At 38.4% G+C, this 26,293-nt stretch overlaps 1 protein-coding gene across 1 annotated transcript in view; it reads right to left on the reverse strand.

Moving 5' to 3' along the window:
* Positions 1-23,496, reverse strand: part of OTOGL (otogelin like) — a 101,815-nt gene extending 78,319 nt beyond the window's left edge. The window contains exons 1-16 of the mRNA XM_037388300.1: positions 23,134-23,496; positions 22,049-22,088; positions 20,908-20,956; positions 18,683-18,743; positions 16,880-16,978; positions 16,025-16,179; positions 12,756-12,874; positions 11,351-11,556; positions 8,465-8,592; positions 7,728-7,834; positions 5,382-5,488; positions 4,595-4,720; positions 3,776-3,884; positions 3,482-3,528; positions 1,998-2,143; positions 293-416 (exon numbers count right to left, since the gene is read on the reverse strand). Of these exons, the coding sequence (XP_037244197.1) occupies positions 293-416; positions 1,998-2,143; positions 3,482-3,528; positions 3,776-3,884; positions 4,595-4,720; positions 5,382-5,488; positions 7,728-7,834; positions 8,465-8,592; positions 11,351-11,556; positions 12,756-12,874; positions 16,025-16,179; positions 16,880-16,978; positions 18,683-18,743; positions 20,908-20,956; positions 22,049-22,088; positions 23,134-23,212 (1,702 nt within the window). The 5' untranslated portion in view covers positions 23,213-23,496. The remainder of the gene's footprint in view (positions 1-292; positions 417-1,997; positions 2,144-3,481; positions 3,529-3,775; positions 3,885-4,594; positions 4,721-5,381; positions 5,489-7,727; positions 7,835-8,464; positions 8,593-11,350; positions 11,557-12,755; positions 12,875-16,024; positions 16,180-16,879; positions 16,979-18,682; positions 18,744-20,907; positions 20,957-22,048; positions 22,089-23,133) is intronic.
* Between the last annotated feature and the right edge of the window lie 2,797 nt (positions 23,497-26,293).

Consider the following 26,293-nt stretch of genomic DNA (forward strand, 5'->3'; position numbering starts at 1 on the left):
CTTTTTTCTTACCCTCTCCCCACTAACCAAAACCAAAATGGGTAGAATTTCTAGGTACTCTGAAGATAAAAAATGCAAAGAAATGAGGGCATAATGAAGGACTCTCTTTCACAGACTGAAAAAGCACATTTTTAGAACCATTACTAAGGTTGTAAGAAGTAAGTGATTGTACATTTCATAAGTCTTATTTAAAAAATTCCTTCTTCATAAATATTATTAAAAAGCTTTGGAGCATATAAAAGAAATAATGTGAACTGAACCCTGGTAAAATTCTACTCCACGCACTTCTTACCATTAAGGTTAAAAACTTGGTTAGGGCCAGTTTGGACTTGACCATATCTTGTGAGAGTTACTTGTTTGCTCACATCATCTTCAAGAACTAGTGTTACAGACTCAATGCAGGCATGGTCAAAGTTCTAAATAGAAACAAGTTTCACCATCAGAAACAGGCAAAGACATTAATATTACCACGGAAAGCAAAAACAAACAAAAAGGGGGAAAAACAGTTGTATAGAAAGGAAATACCAAAACTGTTGTCAGGTAAATTGGTTGTAAACTGTCACTCAAAGCATTAAACAGAGCACTTGAAATGGATGTAAAATATAATAAAACATTGCATATGCATACAAGAGCAAGGAGAATGCATTTTAGCTATTATGGCAGTCTAATGTTAAGTGGACAGAGGTCCCCAAGAACTAATACTTGGTTCAAAAGGCCATACTTGCATGGCTGCCCTGGGTACTCGCCATTGCTGCTGGGTTAACCAGTGTTTGAGCAGGAGTCTGACCCCATCTATATCAAGCTGGTGCAACCACAGCCCAAATGCAGCAATGCAGGAGGAAGAAATCATTGCACACTTGAAGATGCTTCTCACCTTGAAACATAGTCATGATCTCTGACTGCAGACCAAAAGGATATAATTTCTCCAGAATTATACTACAATAATGTATAAATATCTGACTATCAAAAAATGGTGACTTATAAACCAACTCACACCAATCATTTTAGAGTGCTGTCCAGGTAGAATTTATGAACCTAAGTACAGGACAAAAGGTGAACACATAACCAGCTTAAATCAAGCATCCTATGTTCCCCCAGGGCCCCCGTGTCTTCACCCAGAAACTTTCCAAGGTGTCTAGAGTTGTGCTAAGGGTCATTTCCAGTAGCATCCTAGTCTCTCAGTGGCTAAGTAACCAACCATTTCATGCTTGAAGCCATCTGAAATGCAGAAAGAGGAGTCTCAACACCTATGCAGGAGAAGGAGGTGCTTACAAAAAAAGCAGAGGCATGAGCTCATAGTCTAGCTTTTGAAGGGACATGAGAGAGCCCCATAGCAGGGCAGCTTCAGTGCATCACTCCCTGCTGATGAGTTCAGGCATTCTAGCCCTTAGCACAAGGGCAGCTATGAGTCACAGGCTGAGAGTCCCTTCTCCTGAAAGCCTAGGTGACTAACAACATCATTAAATCCAGTCTTGCAGGTAAGTACTTTTTATAAGCACCTCTATTCATAAAGCCTGTTGCTGGATACCTGCCAAAATACTTTCAAATTACTATGTGTGGTATCTAGTCACTTCAACAGCTTTCTAAAAGGCATTGTTCTAATTAAATAAATGTTATGGCATATCAAATAAAAAACTAAAGCTATAAAAAAAAAATCTTTTGCCTGACTAGCAGTGTATTAAACCTGTTCAGTGCTGCCAGCAAGAGCTTTTCTAAAGCCTAAGACTTCTTTTTGTACCATAAACAAAGATATATATACTTGTTTAGCATGTATAAATGAATAACTACTTAAACTTTATCCCTCTAAAGATGCAACTGATTTTGCAAAGGATAATACAATATGTAGCAATACAACCACTTACAAAAAAAGCTGTAAAATTATTTCGGTTTATATTTTCTGTTAAACACAGCCCAGTAGTTTACAGTAGCATCTGTACAAGATTGCCTGAAAGATGGAAGGACACATTTGTTGTGAATGTTCAACAAAAATTACTTACCTGTCCACAAGGTGTTTTCTGTAAAGTGACTGTGAATTTGTTTCTCCCAGTGCCTTTTACCAAAATGTACTGGCAAATCCCAAGAAAGGTGAAGTGACGCCCATCAAATGTTGTGAAATGAGAGCTACCTGTGATCGAGCACTCGGCTTGAGAGAAAAAGGATAAACAAGAATGTTCACTTGCATAAGAATGCATCGTTATTCTCTAAATAATGTAAGAGAGAGAAATGAGAAGCTTTCTCCTTATTTCTAAGCACATAATCCAGGCTAACTGTAATCTATCTAGTTATTCTGGTATTTGGAAATAAAATACATTATATATACCTATTTCCATCAGATACCATCTCATATTGTATGCACCAATGTGCAGGTTCTAACTAGATGAGATGCCTTTGAGTCATGAGTTCTCTAAAATAAAAAAGTTTCCTCTGTATTACAGTCCTGAAGTTTCCTAGAATCATCATCTTTTGGCATGATTGAGTGTGAAAGCTTCCTTCTTCCTTCTAGGTATGATGGCACTGCTTGCTACCGCAGGTATGAAGAGGCTCCAGGTGTCTGTCCTCAGGGCACATCTATATTCATTTTTCAGTTCAGATCAGGAGTGCACTGTTGAAACAAGTCTCCCGTGCATCCCCACTTACTGCACTTTCATTCACACCATGGGGCAGTGTCAGAGCACATGAATAGATTCCTTTTGGCTGCAACTACTGCAGGCAGTGCTCTGTGGAAGCATGTCTAACCTGCTCCCACTACTAACAGGCATTCAGTCCCTAGGACCAGACTAGAGTAGTCATAATTACCCCCCCACATGCACACATAACACACACAAAACCTATGGAGTGGTTCTCAGTGTCAGCTGTTCTATGCTACAGATCCACCTGTCAAGCCTTGCCTGGTAACTGTTAAGCTTTGTTATTACCTCATTCAGAGGAGGCCCCTTAATTTGTAAAAAGTTCTGTATTTCACAAGCTTCATAGTATAATCTTGTCTGAGATACAGAACTGTCAAGGGAGTTTCACTATCCAAGTATTGCATGTTCCTCTGAGTAACTCATTACAGAGACATGTAATCTTTAAAGATATGAACTGCCATTACAAGAGAGAAAATGTAGCACACTGATCATCAGAATGATGTTTTTCTTATTATTTGCATTACAATTGCACCTAAAAGTTAGGAGATCCTTATACCTGGCCTAGGTACTGTACAGGTTGTAGAAATAAGTCACCTGCCCCCAAAAACATAGAGCATAAGCAGGAGATAGAAAACAAAGAGGGGGATGTAACACACTGAGTCAAGGAAGCAATGGAAAAGGTGAGTATGGTCAGGCAGTGAACAGCTTCACCCCAGGTGGCCCACTGATACTCTCAGCATCCATCTGCTTAATCTTTCTCCTTAAATTAGCATCCCAAGCCCTTGGATCATATTTGGCTCTGTTGTCTCCCTTACGTTCACTGAGGAGAGAAAAGAATAATGAAACACAGATACCTGGGCAATCATGATCAGTGCAGTTCCAAATGCCACCAATACAAACACTAAAAAGAAAAATCACAAAACACATAAAATCAGTGTTCTAACCTGTAGCAGAAAAAGCAGCTTTGAGATACTTAATATGTCTTGAATTCACCCTTTCCATGGAAAAGCCTGCATGTTTTAGTGATACACAGGAACCCAGACTGTAAAATATAAGTGCTAACTATTCTTTAAAATGTGTGACTGTGATGTTAAAATATGGGTAGCAGTCACAGAAAGAGGAAATACAGATGTGTGGCTTTCACATACCAGTTGCTACATTCTTGTTCAATTTTTGAGCCAACAGGGAAGGCAGTTCCATGATAAATACAAGGGCAATTTGACACAGAGATACAAGTTCCATTTTCCATAATGAGACCTATTGGGAGGAAAGTTAATAAATGAGATAAAAAAGAAATTAACAAACTCCAAATCCCTGTTCTTCCCCCAGCTGACTCAAACATTCAAATCCACCAGAAAGTGATCCCACCAGACTTAACAGAGGACCAGCTAAAAGAGTCACCCAGTGAGTGCAGAGAGCTCAGAATGGTGAACAGTGAAGCTCTCTCAAAGCAGTTGCCACTCATAATAGTTGTTTTATGAAAAATATCTGCTTTAAGCATGTAAAACTGTACAGACTCAAAAATTAAAAGATTCCAAGATCATATAATCTTTAATCCTTCTAGAACAGGGCTCTTCATAGTCCAACCCCTAATTTTTATTGAGTACAGGTCTCAGGAAATTAGTTTTCTTGTACGGAGCGTAAGACACATTCTGTTTAAACAAAACATCAATAAATTTTGGAATAATTCAAATAAAGTGGATTAAATCTTTGCAATAGCTTATTGTAGCAAACATTAGTGATGGCTCCAGGTTTCAACTGGTATTTCATTCTGAGCTACCTTTGTGTTCTAGCGAAATGATTAGAAGACAATAGAAGAAGAGTCACAGTAATACCAGCTAGAGCAGAATTTACAATATTCATATTTTCAGGTTTTAATTTTAAGCACTGCCTATTTAGACAACTTTATTATGATTGTGGGTATTAGCTTGGCACATATTTTTTCACATACAATTGACAGTACTTACCATCTGGACAGTAACAGCCATCTAAGCAGTGTAGGTTGCTGCCAAGACAATCTTTTTCAAACGTGCAGGTTGGTGGACAACAACTGATACAGTCACGGTGTACAAAACTGTCTTCACACTTCTCAGCTAGAAAAAATATATTGTAAAGAGAACATTAGTGCAATTTCTCTTTCCACACTGGAGAAGCCCTCTCTCTCAAATAGATTGTAGTGATGCTGGTATAGGTAATTATTCAGATCAGGTACAATGGATTTTTTTGAGAGGTTTTAACTGATGAACTGTGGTGAATCTCTCATCAGTATTTAAGTCTGTCTATAGTTTCTGTGACAGGGGAACATGTGCTCGTATTTCAGCTAGTTCAAAGTCTGGTGCATGAGACTGAACTGCAATTGGTGGGTGGTGGTGATAACTAAAAGGACCTGGATTAACTGTATTCATTCTGTTATAGGGCCAGTAGAGACTGCAAAGTCATCTGGGAAGAGGGGCAACATCAGATCTCTGCAGATGTTTCTTCTTTGTCCTAGAATATGATCAGCACACATGACGACTCAAGCAATCTGCAGAAACATGAATTTTATATGGATCTAGATCGTATCACAATGGAATTAAAATATTCCTCTAGCAAGTCATTGAATTCATTGTTTGGCAGCAAAAGTGAAGCTGGCTGATCTACTTCAGTATCAAATTTGAGTTCTATAGTGACAAATGTTGTCAAGATGGAATTATCTGAAATGAATACATGGGATATCTCAAAGGTCACATAGTATGCTTTATTAAAGAGTCTTACTACAGGCAGGAAAGTCATCCCTCCAGTCCCGCACTGGGGACCCAGCGTGAGAGCATGCTCTAGCGTACTCTGTCACTGCCCTGCAGTATGTTTCATCATCATCCACTCTGAAATGATAAAACAAAAGAGTAATCAAGGAACTCAAATTCCATCTACAAATCTCTGCCACGGGACACTGCATCAGATACTTCACACATAGCTGACACCACTCAATTGTAACTGCACACAGTGACAATACTATGAAAGGGAGTGAGCAATACAGAATACACTTGTTTTTTTACCATTTGATCTCACAAAAAGTTATTATTTTTAATATTACCACAATGAACAAAACCAGTAATTTATTAAAAAAAATATAAATGCTGATTATGATGAATGAAGACCTTGTCTTGAAGACAATGGACAACTCAACAGTCTCAAGATCCACATCTCAGGCCCTCTTCCACCTGCATGACATGGACACTGACCTACACTGATAAAAGACATTCTGTTCCAAGTTACAAGTTCAAATTTCTAATTGCCTGTCATTCATTGAACTTAGGTGAGAAGAACTCTGTTGGTAGACTCCTGACCTTGTGCTGAAGAGCTTGGTGCCAGAAGCATTACCCACTGAATACTGTAGGGATTTACAGCAGGACCTTGGCCAAAGACATTATCTCTGCCTTAGTCTGTACAGAAGAAGCTGTACAGTGCGCTTTTGCCAGGATCAAGTAAAGAGACATTGATTAGTGTTTAGGTAACCTCAAATTTTATTCAGATGTAAGATACCACCAACATTTTATTACTGTGAAGGTCCAACATCCCATCACTCACTGTGGAGGACTTGATGCCAAAATGAACTAGTCATAACATGACATTTCTATTATAAGCATGACTGTGACAGATCAACTGAGTTTGTCTTTCAGCACACAAGATCATGCTTCCAGAATTAATGGTCTTAAGAATATATTATATTGTGCTTGTATTCTGCTTTCAACAAATCTGTTATCAAATCAAATGCCACTATACTCTTTCTTACAGTGATCAGATTCTCTCCAGCTCTCCTTATCTAATCCAATTAAATGGGTCTTAATAGAAAGAATACTTGGCATACACTATGGCCTTACAAAAATCTTCATAAACTGACACTAAGCCACAAGAAGAGACGTCTCCTTTATAAACAAAATAAGCCTAAATTAATGAAATTCTGAAATACAGAAACTTTCTTCAAGGTTTTTAATGTTCACACAATTCACATCAACAGACATACGCATGTTGACAAAAATCAAATCCACCTTAACACCATCACACTTATTGAATATCACATTTGAAAATTTGCTTTTCATTATTCTTCTTCTTCAAAAGTCACAATAAACTCCTGAGTTACAAAGAGACCACAACAAAGAGAGGCAACTCATCTCTTCTCTGAGCTAAATCAACGTACAGAACACAAACTTCAGGAAACATGCTTTGGAAATTTGCCTACAAACACTAATTCTTCTATCTTGACTTTATGGTAAATCAGAAAACTAAAAATTCAGCAAAAATGAACTAACAAGTTGCAATAGATTATACTGAGTGATTCTTACTTTTAGTCTTGGTCCTTTCTGTATGGTTTTGATTAAATTGATGATAGTCTGAGAAGGCCATAACAGTATCTGGTAAAAATACTATTATTATAACGATTACTTCTTAATTTAAAAACCCTATTAAAAAGAAATGGTACACTGTTCAGTCATCTATTCATTACACTCTGGAGCACCAGTTTAACTTGAATGACAAGAACTAAACAGGAATCTGGAGACCTACAGGAAAAATACCAGGTTGCATATAATGCCAGCAGCTGAGGGGGTGTAACTCCCACAAAGGCAATAAGAGTTGAATTTCTTTGACAACTCTGAATTTACATAAATAAAATAATTTTGAAAAATTCTAATTTGAACCATAGCAGTTGCTCATAAAAACAGTCTCTGTCAGACAAATGGTCCAGCCTCTCCAGTACCATTGATATTATCCCCTAGTATCATTTCCATGTATTTTTGATTCAGGACCTCCAGACACAGGTTTCAGGGGGGTTGTGATTAGCAGCTCCTCTTTACCATTAATGATTCTCCATGGGTTTCTCTTCCCTGTATTTGTCTAGTATTTCCTTGAATTGATGTAAAACTTTAGCAACCAAATATCTCTTGTCAGGCTGGTTCTATGCTCTTTGTTTCCTCTAAATCACCCACTGAGAAACCCCTTCTTTTTTATTTTGAACTTGGTTCCTCCTAACTTCCCTCATTGTTGCTCAGTTCTGGTCTCAAATGAAAGAGTGAGCATTCATTTTATGTATCAAAAATAAATACACAAGAACTCCAGTCTTACCTGCAAAGATCATTCATACAGCTAGAAATATAAGAATACGGATCTATGCTTTCATGACAGCTGAGAAAAGGAAACTGTAGGAATATTTGGCACTTGAAGAATATGTCCTGTGCATTAAGGAGAATCAGTAAATGACAGTTAGCAAATACTTTCTGAACAAGAAGTATTCTTTTTAACTTTGTTTCCCTAATCTAGGGTCCTTTATATTCCCATTAAAATTTGAGAATCTCACAGTCTCAATTTATTATTATGCCTCCTTCATTATTCTTCCTAAAATTTGTCCTCCCTGCCTAGGCTGGCTTGATTGCATGCTGCTCCTAAACCAGCTGGGATGAAAGAGTGTGATATGACAAAAAAAACATTTTGTATCAATGCTGGAGCTGAGCATGTTACTTCTGCAGCTTTTCAGTTTCCAAAACAATGAGGTGTAAGATGCCAGGACTGGAAACTGAATCCAAATTTCATGCAGCAATGAAGAGCTCTGCTAACAGACCTGTATCACTTGGCACATCCTATCTGAGCCTTTGTCTTCTAAGCTAAACATCTGAAGATCTTCACACCTTCCCTACCAACAGTCCTGACCTGAATCTTCCCTTTCACAAAGCCTTAAATGCATTTAAGGCATTTGGTGTGTATTGCTAGATTCTTGTACCATCACTAGGCAGTAAAGGTTAAGAATACACACACACACACACACACACACACACATATATATATAAATAATTTGATTAATTTACCTCAGTGGATTCTGCATCAGCTGAGCAAGGACTGGAAAAATCTGAGGCAGTAGGTGCACAAGCTGCATCATCTGAGGTTTGCACAGCCCAGCTATTTGCAAATTCAGAAATGTCTTCTGTATATTCACCTACTCCATGAAAACATTGGAAGAGCGTCCAGGGGAAAAAAAATGTCAACACAAACACAAAAGACAGCTTTCAAATTTCTGATAGTTTTTCAATGTGTTCATTACCTCAGTTACAAAAATGTTCAGCGTACAGGTGGTGTAGAAAATTGTTATTTTTCTTTTTTAATTTCAGGTAGTATTTTACACTACATTTAAATAAAATTATTTAAAAAATACATGACAAGGTGCTGGTTGGTTAAGTGAAATCACCGACCATTTTATACCAAACACACAAATAAAGACAAGCATAATTCATTGAATACTTAAGAAAAAAATACATTTCTTTAAAGCAAGTGAAGGCTTTCATAGTGTTTCACAAAGGTCAGTTAGTGCTATTATCTCCTTCCTCTTCACTTGCTGCAGAAAAGCCCTACAACAAACACATCACTTACATGCCCAGCTGTCCTCACAGCATGAGCATGGGAGAATTATTAATGAATGAGATGCATGACTGGAAATCATGGCAACAGGCTGAGGAAGATACACGAACATACAAGAAGGTTGGCAGTAAAGAAACAGACCCAAAATTTCCATATTTTGGCAGCAAGAACTAAATATTACACTTTTTCTATGTTCTTAAGTATGTTAACAAGGGTATATTGCCTCTACCTTGGAGAACCTTACAGTAATTATTATCTATGATATGTTTATCTATATGTCTGCAGGGTTAGGAGATAGGGTATTGAAATTATACAGGGTTTTTTTCATAGAGATGTATTATCCAAAACTTAATCTAACTTCTTCTAGCACAAGATGTACAAAGTTTGACACTGCAATGTGGAAAGCCCCAAAGCACACTAATCAGATATGTGTACTTGGATCTCTACAAACAAACAAAGATCCTAACCAGCAGTCTATTTTACTTAAGAGCAGGGAGACTTAAAACATCTCTCCCTCTGACAGAATAGTTCTTTACACGGAAAACCCTTCCCAAGCATAAAAAGCTGGGTTTTGGTCTACACGTAAACCTGCTGACATAATTCTCTTTCTGCAAAATCATTAAAAATATTTTATTTACATTTCAACATGGCTTGAAAAAAATTTCTAAGTCCTCACAAAATGCCTCGAAATAAAATCACTGTCCTTGAAACAGTTCCATACACAGATACAGCCTTGTATATTAAAGCTATACAGTGCTTTGAAATGGAGTATTACATGCCTGTGAGCAACTTATTTATTTGGGGCATTGCAAATAGAGAGCATTCAGATTCTGGAAGACTCAGGATAGATGTAAGAGCTTCCTGTACACTACTGGGAGAAGTAATTTACCTGGGGGACATAAATCATCATCCCAGATGATTTGTAAGGTTTGGAAACACTTAGAAAAAAGTTGTGGCTTAAAAGTAATTTGAATTGGCAGTCTACTCTAGTGAAGATATCAGAACTTCATGCTTTGTATTTGCAGAGTCAAGGCACCGTGTTATACAACTGGTTCAAGGTTAAAATGATTCATAGTGCTCTCGATTGTACACTGCAACAATACTATAATTTCTGATAAAGAAAAATGCAAGAAGAAGTTATAATGGTGAAGAAATGTAGCTCTGGAAATGAAGAAAGCTAAGAGCTGTGAGTATTTTATAACAGATGATACATTTAAAGATAGTGAAATTACTATTTTTCAGAGATCATGTGAATTCATTATCTCCTCCAAACTCCATTTTTCTCTATTATTACAGATCACCAGTTTTAATTAGTTATTAAACATACCATACTCTGGTGTGCAGAAGTTAATGCATGAAACAGGGAACTTTCTGCTCTCAAGGCAGAAAAGGCATGAGAAATTTATATTGTGCAGATATTTAAAGACTCTATATAGGTACACTGCATCTTTTTTCACTTAGAAAGTGAAAAAGCTCCACTGTCAACCATAACAAATGGGGAAAAACAGAGGGGAAAAAAGTTACAGTGAGGTAAGTTTTGTGATTTAAGAAATATGCAGGGCCATGGGACTAGATTTTCTCAGCAATTAATGGTAACAGTAAAACAGTCCTATCTTTGTTTTTATCAGAGACTGAGAAAAATACTCCTCATATTCTCAAGCTTGTTCTTTTTCTTTCCCCGGCTTGTTCTTTTTCTTCCCCTCCCCGCACCCCCCCCCCCCCCCCAGCCATTAGTTGCAAGTAGGACAAAAGTCCCTATAGAGTATTGACCACACAGACTACAGAATATTCTACCAGCTTGGCGAGTCATCCCTGCCTCAGACACAGCATTGGGCAAATCCTCATCTTACAAGGTAGTTGGAGGCCCATAATACACCATACCAACAAAGAAATACAAGGAACTCCCTGGCAAAAGCTTTGAAAGGTAGATACTTCAACCAGCATTTTTATGATGCTCATATAAACAAATGACTTAAATGGTGCTTTTTCCCAGATATTAATATTTTGGCTCTTTTATCATTCTCCCTCCATCTTTAAACATAAAGAAAACCACAAACATTTCTTTCTTTATTTACTATTTGAAGGCACTTTCATCAGCTAAGGTAAACATACTCCAAGTGCTTTGCTGAGCAAGAAAAGTTTTAAACATACATATAAATACTTTCTTAAACTAGGATCTTTTCCCTTAGCATCTATAATGATGCAGAACAGTAGAGCAGATATTCTATTTTACACTGTAATAACAGAAAGAGGACTCCGTCTTTTACGGTATTATATTTAAAGTGAACATGGAAGCTGTTCACACAAGGTAAACATGTATTTCTAAGCTATTTACTTACTATTTTGCAGTATCAGGTCATCATATTTATTGCCATTAAAATTTCCACAGAGGCCACAAGTTTTTCCCTTATGATCTTCTGTCAGTTTAATATAAACACCAGAGTTTCCATCCCAAGCAAGAGAAAAACCAAAGGTGGTCTTCACCAGGATATAGTCAGCCAGTCTCTCAAGAAAAGCATTTCCAACTGTCTGTGGCAACATTAATCTGGGAAAATAAACAGCCTGCTTCAAAGATCTCAGATGGGATGAGGGTAGTGCTAGAAAAACACCACATAAAACGCCACCTTCTAACTCACTAAGTCCTTTTTCCTGGTGTATACAGTCACTTCCATTCAGTTCTTCATCATACTTTTACTGCCCTTTCTTCTGTTTACTTCTCTATACTGACCGTCAAAAAAGAATGCATTTCTGCTGTATACATCTATCAGTTGTACCAATTATAAGCCCGAAAGAACAATTAATCTTCATTTTCAAAGTCCAGCATGGGCACATTGAGGAATCTGTGACTCCATGAGAATGCTTGCATTGCACGAGGACTTATGTGACACTAAGACCACAAGCAGCCTTTCTGGGCACAGGGCCATCACCGGGTAGACATCTGCAAATGGAGGAACTTACAGTACAGAAAATACTATTGACCAAAATACTGCATATCTTCCTTCTTTGGCCAAAGACCACTGGAAAATAATATTGCAGTATGAATCTAACCTTAATCTTCCAAAGTTGCTTCTGTTGGGATGAACAGTATCAATATAACCATCAGTCTCGGATGCTAACAGCTATAGCATTACATCAAAGAGGATGGCAAGAACATCTTAACTCTGAAATTTTATATATTTTATTAACCAGTAAAACATATTTATGACAGCCTTGCACTCATCTTTTTACCCTATTAAAAAAAAAATGGTAAATACGGGGGTTTGATGTACCTCAGAGGCGTTCCGTGAAGGTTTTGCCCCAAAGGGACAAAAAGGACTTAAGATCCTTGATTCAACCAATTGAGATTTGCCTAGAAGAAGATTATGTCTTACATAAGTATAGCTACCAAGAATAAATAATGACTGCCTTGTTCAAAAACGGTATCAGAATGCACCAAGGATTAGCTAGAACTGTCTGATGCATACTTTGTCTATACAAAGTTGGGATGGGTAATTATTAGGTTACAGCTGAGAAGTTGAACAGCAGGTTCATGTGGGGAGTGTATGCTATCTTCACTCAGGTATTACATCAACACTACTACCTCTGTTCACACTAGAAATCTATCAGCCCCAATAGAGAACAGCAAGGGATCAATAAAGATATATATCAAATTATTTTCTCCGCTGGCGTAAAAAGCACCAATTTCCCAAACTCCACACTATCTTTTTGCAATAAAATGTTAAAACCTACCATTAGAATACTTACCTGATTCCACTTTTTCTTACTTCATGTCCTGAAATAATTATTTCTTGGTTGGAAAAAAATAAGCTGATGGACCTCTGACAAGTATATACTGAACCATAACAGTGAGGACTGTTATGAACCTTAAAGGGGAAAAATATACACACAATAAGAATAAATGTTTGTTCTCAATAATTTAATGCATTTTTTTCATAAACTCATATATGATATTTTACATTTCTTTGCACCCATCACTGAAAGAGCTTTACAAATAAATAATTAGAATATTAACAATTCACAATTATAGAGATACGCAAAACTAAATGTTCATGCTACCCAATACTACTAGGAAATACAACAACTGTTAAATAGCACAAAGCATCACAAGATGGTGGTTTAAATACTGGATGAAATACTCAGGTATTTTATGTAGGTGAACTTCAGAGACACTGTGTAGTGAGCTAGCTTATAACTGCCAATGTAGAAGCTTGTTATTTGCACTAAGGAAACACTCTTTTTGCCCTGTTTCTAGAGGTCTGATCTATAAGGGGGGACTACAAAACAATACAAAACCTCATGATAATACCAGCATTCTCCATGCCAGTTGAGACTGGCACCAGCTGAACTACAACATGCCTTCCTGAGCCACTCAGGATTTGTTGAGATTTTGGAGTGCTCCCAGATTACTGCAGGCATCTGAGTTACATGAATCTGTTGAAACCCATTTCACACTGGCTTTCCAGCCCTGCTAATGGAGAAGGGCAGGCCTTTCTGAAGTCTGCCTTTCCCCATTACACATATATAGCATAGTGAGCCAGGGTATTGCTTTGTATCATATATCAGATTCTCTAGTTTGAATACAGCAATAGAAATAGAAGTTTCAGTCAGCCAGAGAGAGATTTAACTGTGTGTCTTCAATATTGGCAATGTATGACTTCCATGACTGCCTACTGCTAGAGGGAGGTGTTAAAACAGATCTCACAGGCATGCTTCCAGAAATGAAAACCATGCAACTCCTATCTCAGCATGTCTGCAGTCTTATGGCAGTGAAGTGGATCTCACATTAAAAATGTATAATCAGACCTTGTAACAGGCATGATAAGCCAACACTCTTCCTTTCTATAGTTTGGCAAAAAAGAGGCTACCCCTGAAGTCAGACCTTCTTTGCATTCCCAGCATGGCACAGCACAACTCCTGCAGGAAGGTCCTTGTCCCCAGGGACCACACAGCTTTTGCTGGCCAGGGCATGCTCTCAGGACTTGAAAACTGTGGGTTCAAATTTACTCTAACAGATGATAGGGATATAGGTCTCCAACTTTCTGTGCATATGCTCTAACTGATTAACTACTATACAGTTTTAAATTACACTCACATAGTCTGAGTTTTAGCACACACCTTCTCCAAAGGCTTGAGCAAAACTTCAACAGCTTTCATTAATCTCAGTGGCACTGAGCCACCCAAACTTGTGGGATGCCCTAGACTGCAGTGCTTCAAAAGCCTGTGAGCTGATTTTAGATACCGCTGAGGAGGCAGGGGAACATGCTGTGAACCTTAGATTAAAAAGTAGACAGAGTTTAGATAGCTCAAATATGACTCCTGTGACTGTGTGTGTTACCATTCTCTGAGAAGGATGGGAGCTGCATTACCAGTTTACTTGATAGTGCTGTGAAGCTAAATAGATTAGTAACTGGGAAACATTTTGCCAACATAGTAATGGAGGCTGTAAGAGTAACTAGAGCTATAATTTTCGTAGAAAAGATCTGTTGGCAAACATATACAGTGCTAACATATACTCAAATTAATATTCCTAAACTGACAATCCTGGAAGTAAAAAACAGTTACTGTTTCTTTGAATGAAATAAACCAAACCAGGAAAAATATTAGAGTTTTTACATGTATAAAGATATCAGAAATGTTACTAGCATTGACAGGTGGTTTCTGTGTAAACAATCAAGGAAAATCAAAATAATTCTTCTGTTTTCTCCTCCTCTAGAGAGGCGGGTTATTAAAGCCAGAAGGACCGTAAAGTGAGGATTTGTCAAGGCTCTTGGCTCTCCATTGCCCAGCCTGTAGTGGCTGCAGTGCTTCAACATTACCTATGACTTTTCTGAGTAAATATTTTCAGTTTTCAGCAAAACACGGTATTTGTTCCAGCAACTGAATGGTAGTTTGTCCCTTTTCAGAGCAACCAGAATCCACAGGAATACTGATTATAGATTGTAATATAATTTTGGGCTTTTCTACAGCATTTTCTGAAAACTACTGAAAGATTATAGCTGCACACAGAATCCAAAGAAATAAAACAAAATGGTGGAAGTCAGATGTAACAGTATCTGTCTATAACTGAGTGAATAGAAATGGCAGTTTTAATGGCAGATTTATCTTCATTACATGCTGTTATCTGGAGGGAGAGGAGGTCATGTGTTTATATATGAAAACTAGTCCTTGGAGCAGAAATCAGCATCTAGGTCTGCCTTTTCCCCTGCAAGCACTGTGACCACCAGGGCTTAGAACTAGGACCCCTCTTGTCCTCTTTCCCCTGCCCTATCAGCATCAAACCCCAACCATTGTGTAAAAAGTAACATAATGAGCTCGTATCCTGCCCACAGTAACCAACTGCCTAATAAACAGGGCATCTTCCTTCAGAGAGGCTATAGGTTTGAACTCTCCCTGACCCAAAGTCATTAACCATGGATACTCAGCAATTTGAGGAAATTACTAAAAAGAGTGCTTTCCATACATAGGTCAAGATGAAGGCTTTTGAGCTGATAATCGTCTCTGCATGACATAGAAGTAATCCACAATTAGAATGCGAATCCCCAGAGGGCACAGAGTTTTCAGTGGGCCAAGGAGGCAGCTCCCCATGGTGCACCGATAGCTGTGAACTGGGGCCCAGTACGCTTGTGTGCCCAGCTATCAGGCAGGTGATAGTTGTTTGCACATTACTTAGCAACTCTATTTTTTTACAATCTGACAGCTAAAGTTTATTGAAGTTTCCAAGGTCTGCTTTAAGACCTACTTTTGCTCCCAGAAAGAAGAGATCAGAGATCAGTTTTTAGGAGTAAGAAATACTGTTTTTAACATACTGACTGTTGATTATCATTTCATCAGTGTTTTGAGTTACTGCACATAGGCTTAGACATTTTCTAGCAGCATAGTTTTATATTTAATTAAGCAATGCAACAGTTTGATCCATTTATTTTCTCTCTACTTATTTTACTTATGACGAAAAATAAGTCCTGTAATACAGGAATACTCAGGGTGTTATTTCTGGCGTATGCTCACTTACTTACCCAAACAGTGTACTGGGGTTCTGGAGTACTGCAGTCTTTTGCAAAAATATAGGAGCAATTTCCAGGGAAGTAGTAGTAGATACCATCAAACGTTTCAAAATGATACTGTCCCCATGACTTGCAAATCCCATCTCGGTCCTTACCAGTGTTAGGTACTGGAGAGAACACACTGAGTTTCAGTTTACAACAAGCATGGTAATCAAAAATTGACAGGTGTCACAGGCATCTACATAGTAAGAGCTCAGAAGGGAAGTAAGAGTTTACAAAGGAAATACACAGCAAGGACAAAAGGTAATGTTATTTCTTCAACTTTAAATAAAGTCAGTACTTTTTCTTCAATCTTTAGGCTGCAGTCTTAGTGACATGCAATCATTGTAAGTTTTTAGTTTGCTTCAGTGGAGACATTTTAATTATAAGAAGAGGCAAGGGATTCAGATCTACAGCAGATCCTGGAAGATAATTCTTGTTGATTCCTACAGACAGCAGATTCCAGAAACCAGTGCATTGAAATAGTTGATAATTTTATTTGCAATAAGTCAATGTTAGAAAAATGCAGTAACTTCTCAGTTGTTCAGCTAACTAATAAAAAGCTGGCTAGCTACTTACGTACTAGACAGTGATCTATCTGTTATGGTATCTATGTATCATTACATCCTAAGTGCTAAAATGTAGACATTCCTGATGTCACCCTGTACGTATCCCTAATGCATATTATTTTAATCCTCTTGGATACTAGTGGAATGACATTCCTACTAAAGAGGAATCACAAGTATGTTGTTAACAATATTGGCTTAAAAACCTGTACCTTAAATCTCACTTGAAGCTGAAACTTGCCTCTTTTGGCCCAAAGCTTACCTATTTGACACCTGCTTCCTTGAGCCTGAAATAACTGACAGTCACAGTCACCTGCCTCTGTGCAGGCTGCTCCATTAAGGCAATCCTGAGGACATGAACCTGCAAGCAAGCATAACAGCCTTTTGGTAGACACAGTATTTTGCAAACAGGCTGAGATCCACATTAGATCTGTTTATCGTTAAATCATAAGTAGCTATATTAGCTAAGAAAATTAACCAACAAGAATCTCCAGTTTTTAATATTTACTTGATTTTATCCTTTGTGTTCTTTGGTTAAAAGACAAGCAAGGTTCTCTCTCGTTTGGTTTGAGACTTGTAAACTAACAAAGGAGCAAAAGGTCAGCCTCCTCCCAGCAAACAAAAGGTCAAGTTCCCATGTAAAGAAACCAAATCCCAGTCCCGCTGATCTCAAAATATACAGGACACAATTATTCTAATTGACTAAACTCAGCACAATTTATACATATGTTCACCTCCTCCCTTCTAAGCATTACAGCAAAGGGTACATTCAGCTTATGAACAATCCAGAATATATAATTTACAGAGTCAAAACCAAGTATAAATAACCTTCCCCTCATGCTAAAAAAAGTCAGTTAAAAGGTTATTTCTGCTTAAGAGGTGACTGGAGTCAGAGACAAGATTCCATGGGAATGGCTTGTTTTATGTTATAATTAGTAATTGTTTCCAAAAGCAGTTTCATTAAAGGGTTTTATAGTCTGTTTGGAAGCTAAGACCTCACTGTCATCTAGTAATCATTCGCTGAGGGGGTCTAAACCATACTACCCCAAAAGAGAAGAAAGATAGTTCCAAACCAAAATTTCATCAGGTTTTGCAGATAGTTACTTTCCTTCCTGGGGGAGGATTAAAACCCAAGATACAAATGCTTGCAATCTTACTGACAGAGATTTAAAAAACATCGCAAAAAGAAAACATCACAAAAAGCAGGAAGTAAATGAAATAAACAGGCCCTTCCACTCCCAATGAAGCCATGATAAAGCTGTTAGTGACATTAAATGGGATTAAAATGGGACCTTTAGAGTAAAGTACACACAGAAGTTACCAATGAGTAAGAATGTCAGCCTTCACCATGAAAACTTCTTTCCATGCTCAGTTGTGATTTTTTTCCATTTAAGAATTGCTTTCCAAATATACACAGATACTCTGAAATTACTGACAAAGCAGAAAATACTATTTATAGAACAGCACTAATGCAGAAAACTTATTTGTTGTTGTTAGAACTGTGAACTTTAAAATTACATACAATCATTTACATGGAAAAACACAACAGAAAGCACCTATCCAGGTATATGTATTTTCCAAGAAGGGTATCAAAGTTTGGTTACATACAAGGAACTTTTCTGCAAAACAGCTTCTGACTTGGACCTGCTTTATGTGTTTGTACAATGCTTAAAACCCTTCAGGAGCAGTTGCATGCTCATTGCCTGAGCACCTCTGTCCCTTTGCATAACCAGTTACATGCCCCTCAGACATACTTACATCCTCTGCCAAGGCCAGAAAAAGCGACAGAAAATAAAAACTACAATGGAATTGAACTTTTTTTAAAAAATCAAAGAATTGGCTTAGTTAGCTGTTCAGGTTCGGTTGTAAGGCATTATTTTGAAAATAAAATTTTAACAGCAATTTTCCCTGGTTTAACATAGATAAAATGAGAAAATAGATAAGGCAGGGCTTTGTAGGTGACATAATGAGGAGGACTTCCACAACCTATGGTAACACAGGATAGTTAGTACAAAGGCAGTATTTTCATGGACCATCTCTCCTCCTGCAGGTGAGGAGCACTGACCTCCTGGTGGACTCCGTGTCAAGGTCCCATGAAGATGCAACCGAGGAGAGGCAGCTTGAATCTGTCAGAGAAACATAAAAGCAAAATCAAGGTGTTTGTGCTTTACACATGAGCCAATATAAGCCTGAGGCCTTGCAGCCTAACATTGGGTTGGGACTTTTAATACAGTACAGTAATTTGCGGCTTGGCCAGCACATGGAACAGCTGCAGGTTCTGCAGGATGGATAAGCAGCCTGGGACAGTGGGGAAGACAGTGACTGTAGCAATGAGCTCCATGGGGAGGAGAAGCACAGCTCTTGGGGGGATGGGGAAGAATACAGCTGCACTGTGGGATCACTGCTGGCCTCCTCTCCATGCCCTCCAGTGCCAATTAACCAAGAAGGCTCCAGCTGGGAATTTTTGCATTTACATTTGGAAGGAAGTGTGAGCGGACAGAGAGCACTCCCGCCCTTTTCACTTCAAGTACCAATAGTTGGAGAGCTCAAAGATGTGATATTCCTCCATTTCATCCTCTTCCCTAACTCATGCTCTGTGCTGTATCCTGATCGTCCCACTGTGGCCACTCCAGCTGCAATGGATTTCATGTCCTCCCTGAAATCCTTCAGAACTGCATTTCAGTTCATCCCAAAAGAGGTGGATCTGCCTGATATGCTGCCTGCCTCTTTTAAGAACTGGGGAGCATCAAACTATAAGGAAGCCATGGGTCTGACCCAGCACTCTGCTACTGCAGCTTGTCACGTCACATTGTCCCTTCCAAGAACTGATCCCATTCCAGGCTGAAAGCACTCTGGGGTTTTTGCTCCCACTGGTCTGATTGGAAAGTTTACCAGGGTGAAGTGCTGGGTAGCTGAAGAGTTCCTTCTTACAATTATTCATGGCCAGTATAAATCCTTTGATTTTATACAGCTTAGCCATTTTGCTTAAGTTGCTGTTCTTCCCCGTGGTTTTTATTTATCGCCTCCCTGATCTTCTACGAGAAAACAGTTACCCTTCTGTGCTTCCCACTGACGTATACACCAGCCTTCAGCTGCAAAGCTGAAGCAAAACAAATTGTTTAAGTCTTAGCTTGTAAGCTAATTTCTTTCTTCCTCCTTACTGCCAGTCACTCTCCATGTCTGGAGTTCAAACTAACGGATCTCAAAGTGAATGGCACTGTGCAAGGAACAGGTTAGGTTAAGTCTCACTAATGCCTTGTACAGTGACATAAAAACCTCCCTTTTCCAGCTGGAAATACTTTGTGGGATGCATCCAAGTAGCACAACCTGTCTAAAATAAACCTGAAATGGACTTCATCAAATCACCACCTGGAAGACCCCCACACCAAAGCTATTCCTTGTCCCCATGGCCTGTCACAGCCAGAGAGAGGATCCTTTCCCTCCCTGTGCGACAAGACCCATTTCCCTTGATAGTTCCTCTGAGCCGTCCTCCTCGTGAAAGTGGCTTTTGGCCTTTACGTGATTTTGAGGAGGTGGAGCGCCCTTCCTGTGACAGCACTTCCATGCTGAAGGCCCTCCTGGAACACCGTCAGTCCAGAGGGCCTGTTTCCCTCAGAGGCTTAGTTCACCTCAGTGCAGCATTTCACTCCAGCTACCTCTGATTCGGCCAGGAGGCAAGTAGATCTCAAAGGCACTTGGAGACAGTCACCCTCAGTCAGCTGCAGGCTCCCAGCAAGTCCGTGGGGGGAAACTGCCCCTATCAAAGCCCTGCTTGGGCTCTGTAGCCTAAGATGTGTGCCAGCGGGGGAACAAGATTCCCCCATTTACTATTAAATTTCATCACAGCATTGCCGGGATGCAGCACTGAGGCAGCGGTGGGCCAGGGTGGTGGGAACCAGGGCTGGGCTGGGGCAGCCACCACACTACGTGCGGGACAAAGCCTTGCTGCTGGTGCCGCCACTGTGCCTCTTACCACACACTAACGGCTTTCTGGGGCATTCTGTTCGCCCTCACAACAGACAGAGGCCTTGGGGTTTTATTTGCCATGGCGTGCATCAGTTAGCTCGTCAGGGTGGGTAGCCCACGAGGCATTTTGCTGGGAGCGAGTGAAGGCATGAGGCCACAGGCTCAGGCAGGGGGCAAGCAGGTAGGGAACAGCTGCTCCTCCTCACTGCCCTCCTTTTACCGGCCCTGCTCCACACAAAGGTTCCTTTGTAAGGACAGCAAGGGCCCAGAGCAGAAAAGTGGGGAGGGCTTCCCCTCCCTCCTGCTTTTGGAGGTATAACCTACCTCGGCTGTTACAAGATCTCTTTTCTGTCGAGTTGCATTAAACTCATTTCTGGAAGAAAACAAAAAGGATCCTGTATAATCAAAGGTCCCTGGAGCAACCTGAACAAGCAGCTCCCCAGAGAGAAGTGTTTCTCTCTGATTACCATCACTTTATCAAAGAGGTCTTTCTTGGGTGAACATTTAAAAAGATGATTATTTTTTTCTTTTCTTTGTTTTTTTTCCGTGGTCTCACTTTACAGAATAGGGCAGCGCTTCAGTCTCTGCTTGGACAGGGAGGTACCTGGAGCTTGCAGGGCAGACGTGAATAGGCAAAATAGGCTTACAGGACAGGATACAAAATTGTGAAGCAGCTTCATATTTACTTGACTCTGCATGTGAGTGGCTGCGAGTTCCCCCAGTGTTGTTTGAATATACTGTGATGGTACTTTTAATAGCAAGAGATGACTCTCCAGCTGTAGCTGACTTAAATTTGTGATTAAGTTTAGAAACAAAGGCATCAACTTATAAAACATACTTAGTTTTATCAACAGTCCAAGATGGCATATTATTTGACTTGCATGTGTGTTCACTAGATGTGTTAGCGGTCATTAGACATCTGAAGCTACGTCTGACTGGATGCTTCCATTGAAATTGATAGCATAGTTCCCATTTAATTCAGTGGGATCAGGAACATTCCCTAGTTTGGGTTTTGTTTGGATTTCAGCTTCTACATCAAAACTTGTATTGAAAATGTTTATTTTAAGGCTGTATAGCACTTACTTTTCTGTGCTTCAAATAGCAGCTAGGATTTTACCATGCAATTAGAACTGTAGAAGGATACTCATTTAATGTATTTTTCCAGTCATGAAATCATGATCTCATGCTGGTTCCATTCCATTATTCCTGTAAGCTTTCTTTAGACCACAGAAGTATCATTTTTCATAAGGACCTCCATTTTTCAAACAGAGGACCCATGCCCTTTATGTAAATTCTTTGAAAGGAGTTGTAAACATTCTGAAAGTGTGTTTTATATCCAAAGTACATGTACGTGGCATTTTACATGTTGAATTGAAAGCTGTGTTTTACTTTCTAACCTGCACTGCGTCACACATTCATTTTTGTTCTGTCTGCAGGACTTTACAAATAAGGAATAAACACTTACCTTGACGTTCTTCTCAAAAGCGAAAGCTTGCAATAAGATCCTGTAGATGAAAAAGTCATCAAGAAAATGTTTTTTCTACAGTCTCTCTCTGCACTTGGCAAACGACAGTTTGTCAAGTTCAAAACAATATTGTTGAATTTTGTTCTTTAATGACCCTAAGTTTTCCAGAGCATCTTTACACAACCTTTTTCTGTTGCCAAGAGATGTAGGGCTACATGCTTTTCTTCCTGATTTTCTCAAGTACTCATCACCTGAAAGTTTCCATTGTCTCAGTTCTGGTACATGCTATCATGGAAAAGAGCGGAGTCCACAGTTTTTCAGAGGCTCATAACAAAGCTGATAAAACACAAGACATGCTCAGAGCTTTCCAGAATTGAACTTGTAGGGTGTTTACCTATAATAATTTTCTGAATGTTACTTGTAAGACTCAATTGTAAATAATTTAAAATGCTCTAGAGTCCGTGCTTTAAGAAAAAGTGAAAAAACCACAAACAAACACCCAAAACAAACAAACAAAAAAAAACAAACAAAAAAACCCAAAAAAACCAAACCCAACTTCCAAACCCTTCTTTCTCATATTGCCTTAGAAATCTTTGTAATTGCTGGAAGAAAACTGTCTGCAAGATCCTTTTGCATTACATAGAAAATAGGATGATTTCTATAATGACATGAGCCATTATTTACTCTTGCATTCTAAAAATGCTTAAAAAACCTGCAGGTGCAGCCTGTTCAAACAAAATCATACCCCACTGAAAATCATTAGATGCTTACTGATCTGGCAATAATGACAAGAAAGCCAAGAAACTTCAATTTCATTCCTAAATAAATTGTTTTGTAACAAATGCAGGCATAAAGTGTATCTTAAAAAAAAGAGCTATATTTTAATTTCTATACCTGTAGGAGAGAATGATGACATACACTTTTATAACTTGTGTTAAAAAAAAAGCTTTTTTATTTACGAATTCCAGCAAGGGTCAAAATAGTTGCTTTATAGTGACAGAAGAAGTAGTAGGTGTAATATTAAAATATTTAGAAAAATCGTTTTAGAATTTAGTATTACTACAAAAATGAAATAAAGTTCTTACCTTGCAAAGAGGACAGCAGTGAATGAAGCAAGAATATACTCCATGGTGTCATTAAACTGAGCTTTCCCACAATGTTCATTTCAGTATAACTTAGTAATAGGGAATTTATCCAAATTAATGGTTTCAATTACGATGGCATCTTAGAACTATGTATTTCTACAGCGTGTTTGAATCTGTTAAAAGTTAGATAATTGGATGCATTATTTAAAATAATGCAGTGCAAAAAAAGGAAAAGAAAAAGAGACATCAAGCTTGGTAGCTACATACAGCTTCAGGAGCTTTGCAAGGTTGCATACAACTTTCTAGCTGCGTGTCTCTCATTAGTAATGCATGGTAACTCCTCAGCAGAGTCTGTATTAGTTACACTTTCACTAGACCTGTGAGCATTACTCCTCTGTTGAATTGAATCAGCCCTTTATAACATAGCAGACAAAGACATAGAAATGTTGCCATGTCTTGATGGTTTGAGAGTTCCTTCAGTTGTCACACACCTTTGTGTGCTTTCAGGCTTGCGCTGAGTGCTGCCCTTTACTGCTAATTACAGTGAAATATTTTTGCAAGACCCTACAATAATGTATATATACATATAAATTTTGTGTATATAAATTATATATGAATATATGTATATTTTGTGTACATTATAACTAGATGGGTTTAGAGATTAACATATTAATATTCCTTACCTGTTCTAAAAGGAGAGATGCTAACTTCCATTAAATAATACACCTGGACTTTTGAGAATATTTTAGATATATTTTTGTGTATAGTTTGCTTATATCACAGAAGATGTGATATATATTCCCAGAGGATAATAATATTTCAGTTTCAATAAAACGTGAAAAAAATCATATTAGCAAAATGGAGAAATTCAAGAGGGCCAATGGGTTTTGTTTCTACTTTTCATGAAAATATAAAAATGTCATTTCACCAAAATTAATAATTATCATATTTTAAAATAGAAGAATCTTACCTGCTTTATCCTAATATTAACAGAATTATTAAACCCCACAGTTTTAAAGACACATAATGCTAACTGAAACTGTTACTACTCACTCTATTTTGCAAAGCCCACCTTTTGCCTAACCCTCCACTCTTCCTAGGATGTGCTTTGTGAGACCCTCTCTGCATGCTACAGAAGGTGGGTTTGGACCAAAATAAAATTTAGAAGTTGATGGCCTCTCTCAAGTAAAAATTTCTCCCATCATTTCTTCTAGCCCTTTCTCTTTCTCTTCCCCACTCCTCAGCTGGACTAGAAGCGAAGGCAAGGGAAAACACTCAACCTCTCCAGCCACAAAGACTAAATCCTGTGTCCACACAGCAGCCAACAACCATGCAGGTCTGGGATCACTGATGGCCCAGGGATACATATTGCAAACTGATATTTGTTGTAATACTATACTGTGCCTGGAGTATTTCTTAAGAATTATTTTTATTACTGTTGGATCTAAGAAGCTGACATTCACATAATTCACATTTCAAGAGGTTTTTAGCTATATTTTTACTTCTGACTAGCTATGGGCTGGTCCCAGGGACTGGCTGCTTATCTGCAGCTGGACTGCATCTCCTGGCTTAGTTTCATCTGCTCCATATGGCTCAGCAGAAGGAAAACAAGTAAGTTCCTGATCCAAATTAACACCCTGATGTAGTTGTACTCACAGACTGTGAACTATCTTCTGGGCACCTGTCTTACAGGAAGTGTTAGAGGCTACTCAACATTCCACCCTCTCATAAACCTACTTCTAGAAGCCGATGCCTTAGATTGTTCTCAAACCGAGATGAACTCAAGCATTGGAGCTTCTAAATTCCATTACCAGTCTCCATGTTATCTTATTTTCAAGCTAAGTCTGGTTTAGAAACTGTTTCAAACTCTTCTGAGAAATCTGACATGGGATTCTTCCCTTCCTGAAGACCGTATTTCACACCATGCTTCATATGCAGCTTCACAAATAAATCTTTCCATTAATATAAATGAACTGGTTTAGTTTAAAAGAAACTATCAAAAATAACCTTTTTGTTGTTGTTGTTTTACAATTTTTCTATCTCAAAGTTGAGGAAATATTTGGTGCATGTTAGTATTTCACAGTTTAACTTCTAATATTGAAAAAGTAGGCCAAGCCTCATCAGCTGCAAAGGGACTTCATAAGATTTGGAGCAATAGGTTTCATTAGGTCTGGATATCTCTGCTCTGCCCAGGGTAGGGTAGGAAACAGCACAGTCCCAAGCACATTAAGGATGTTAGCCAATAAGCAAAAAGAATTATTCAGCCAAGTACACTGAACTGTAACTCAGAGGACTATATTAAGAAAGAGATAAAAGAAAATTGCATCAAATTATCTTGAGGCAACAACACACATTATCTACACAAGTAGTAGAATATGCACGGATTGGAACTTCTGGAAAAATTGAACAGAAAAAATGCATTAGAAAATAATCACTTTTGTAACAAAACAAACACAGAACACACTGGTCCACACAAAAAAATGCTAGTGTTACATTTTTAAGTTATAGATTTTTCTTTTAAAATAAAATTGAAACATTTCAATGTTATATTCAATGATATATTTGTATATTACAGTTAAAATTAAATTGCCCCAAATATTCCAACATAACATTTGAGAGGACTTAATTTTATATACAGGTTACACAGTTTATCAGGATTATAAATGGGTGAGAAAATAACGACCTTCAGTGCCACCAGAACAAGCTTGCCCTAGTTTGGAATTGGATCCACTGTCTCCATTAATGAAGCATGGTACTTTCTAGAGCTACTCACACTCCAGCCTTCATTGAACTGGTATTTTCAATTAAGAACTCAAGTGAGGTCACATTTTGATCTTTCTAAGGATTAGTATCAGTGAAACTAATGAAAGAGTTGGGCAATATGACCCAGTTAGGGGTATTTCTTCTTTTCCAAGAACCATCTCCACAGCTTTTCAAGAACTTTGCTAGGGGGCTGAAGATCAAACTGTCACTATTTTTCTGTCTCTGTGCCAGAGCAGATGTCCAATGACAAGAGTTTGACTGGCATCCCTGCAGAATCAGGAAATCAGGAAAGGAAACAGTTTTATGAACGGGTTTTCTTCTTACACCTTCGAACCTCATGGTAGTTATGCTTCCCCAATGAAGTTAAGCCCTCTAGTGGGTAATTAGTAAGCAACCG

This window comes from Falco rusticolus, chromosome 5, assembly GCF_015220075.1.
Source record: "Falco rusticolus isolate bFalRus1 chromosome 5, bFalRus1.pri, whole genome shotgun sequence".
NCBI lineage: Eukaryota > Metazoa > Chordata > Aves > Falconiformes > Falconidae > Falco > Falco rusticolus.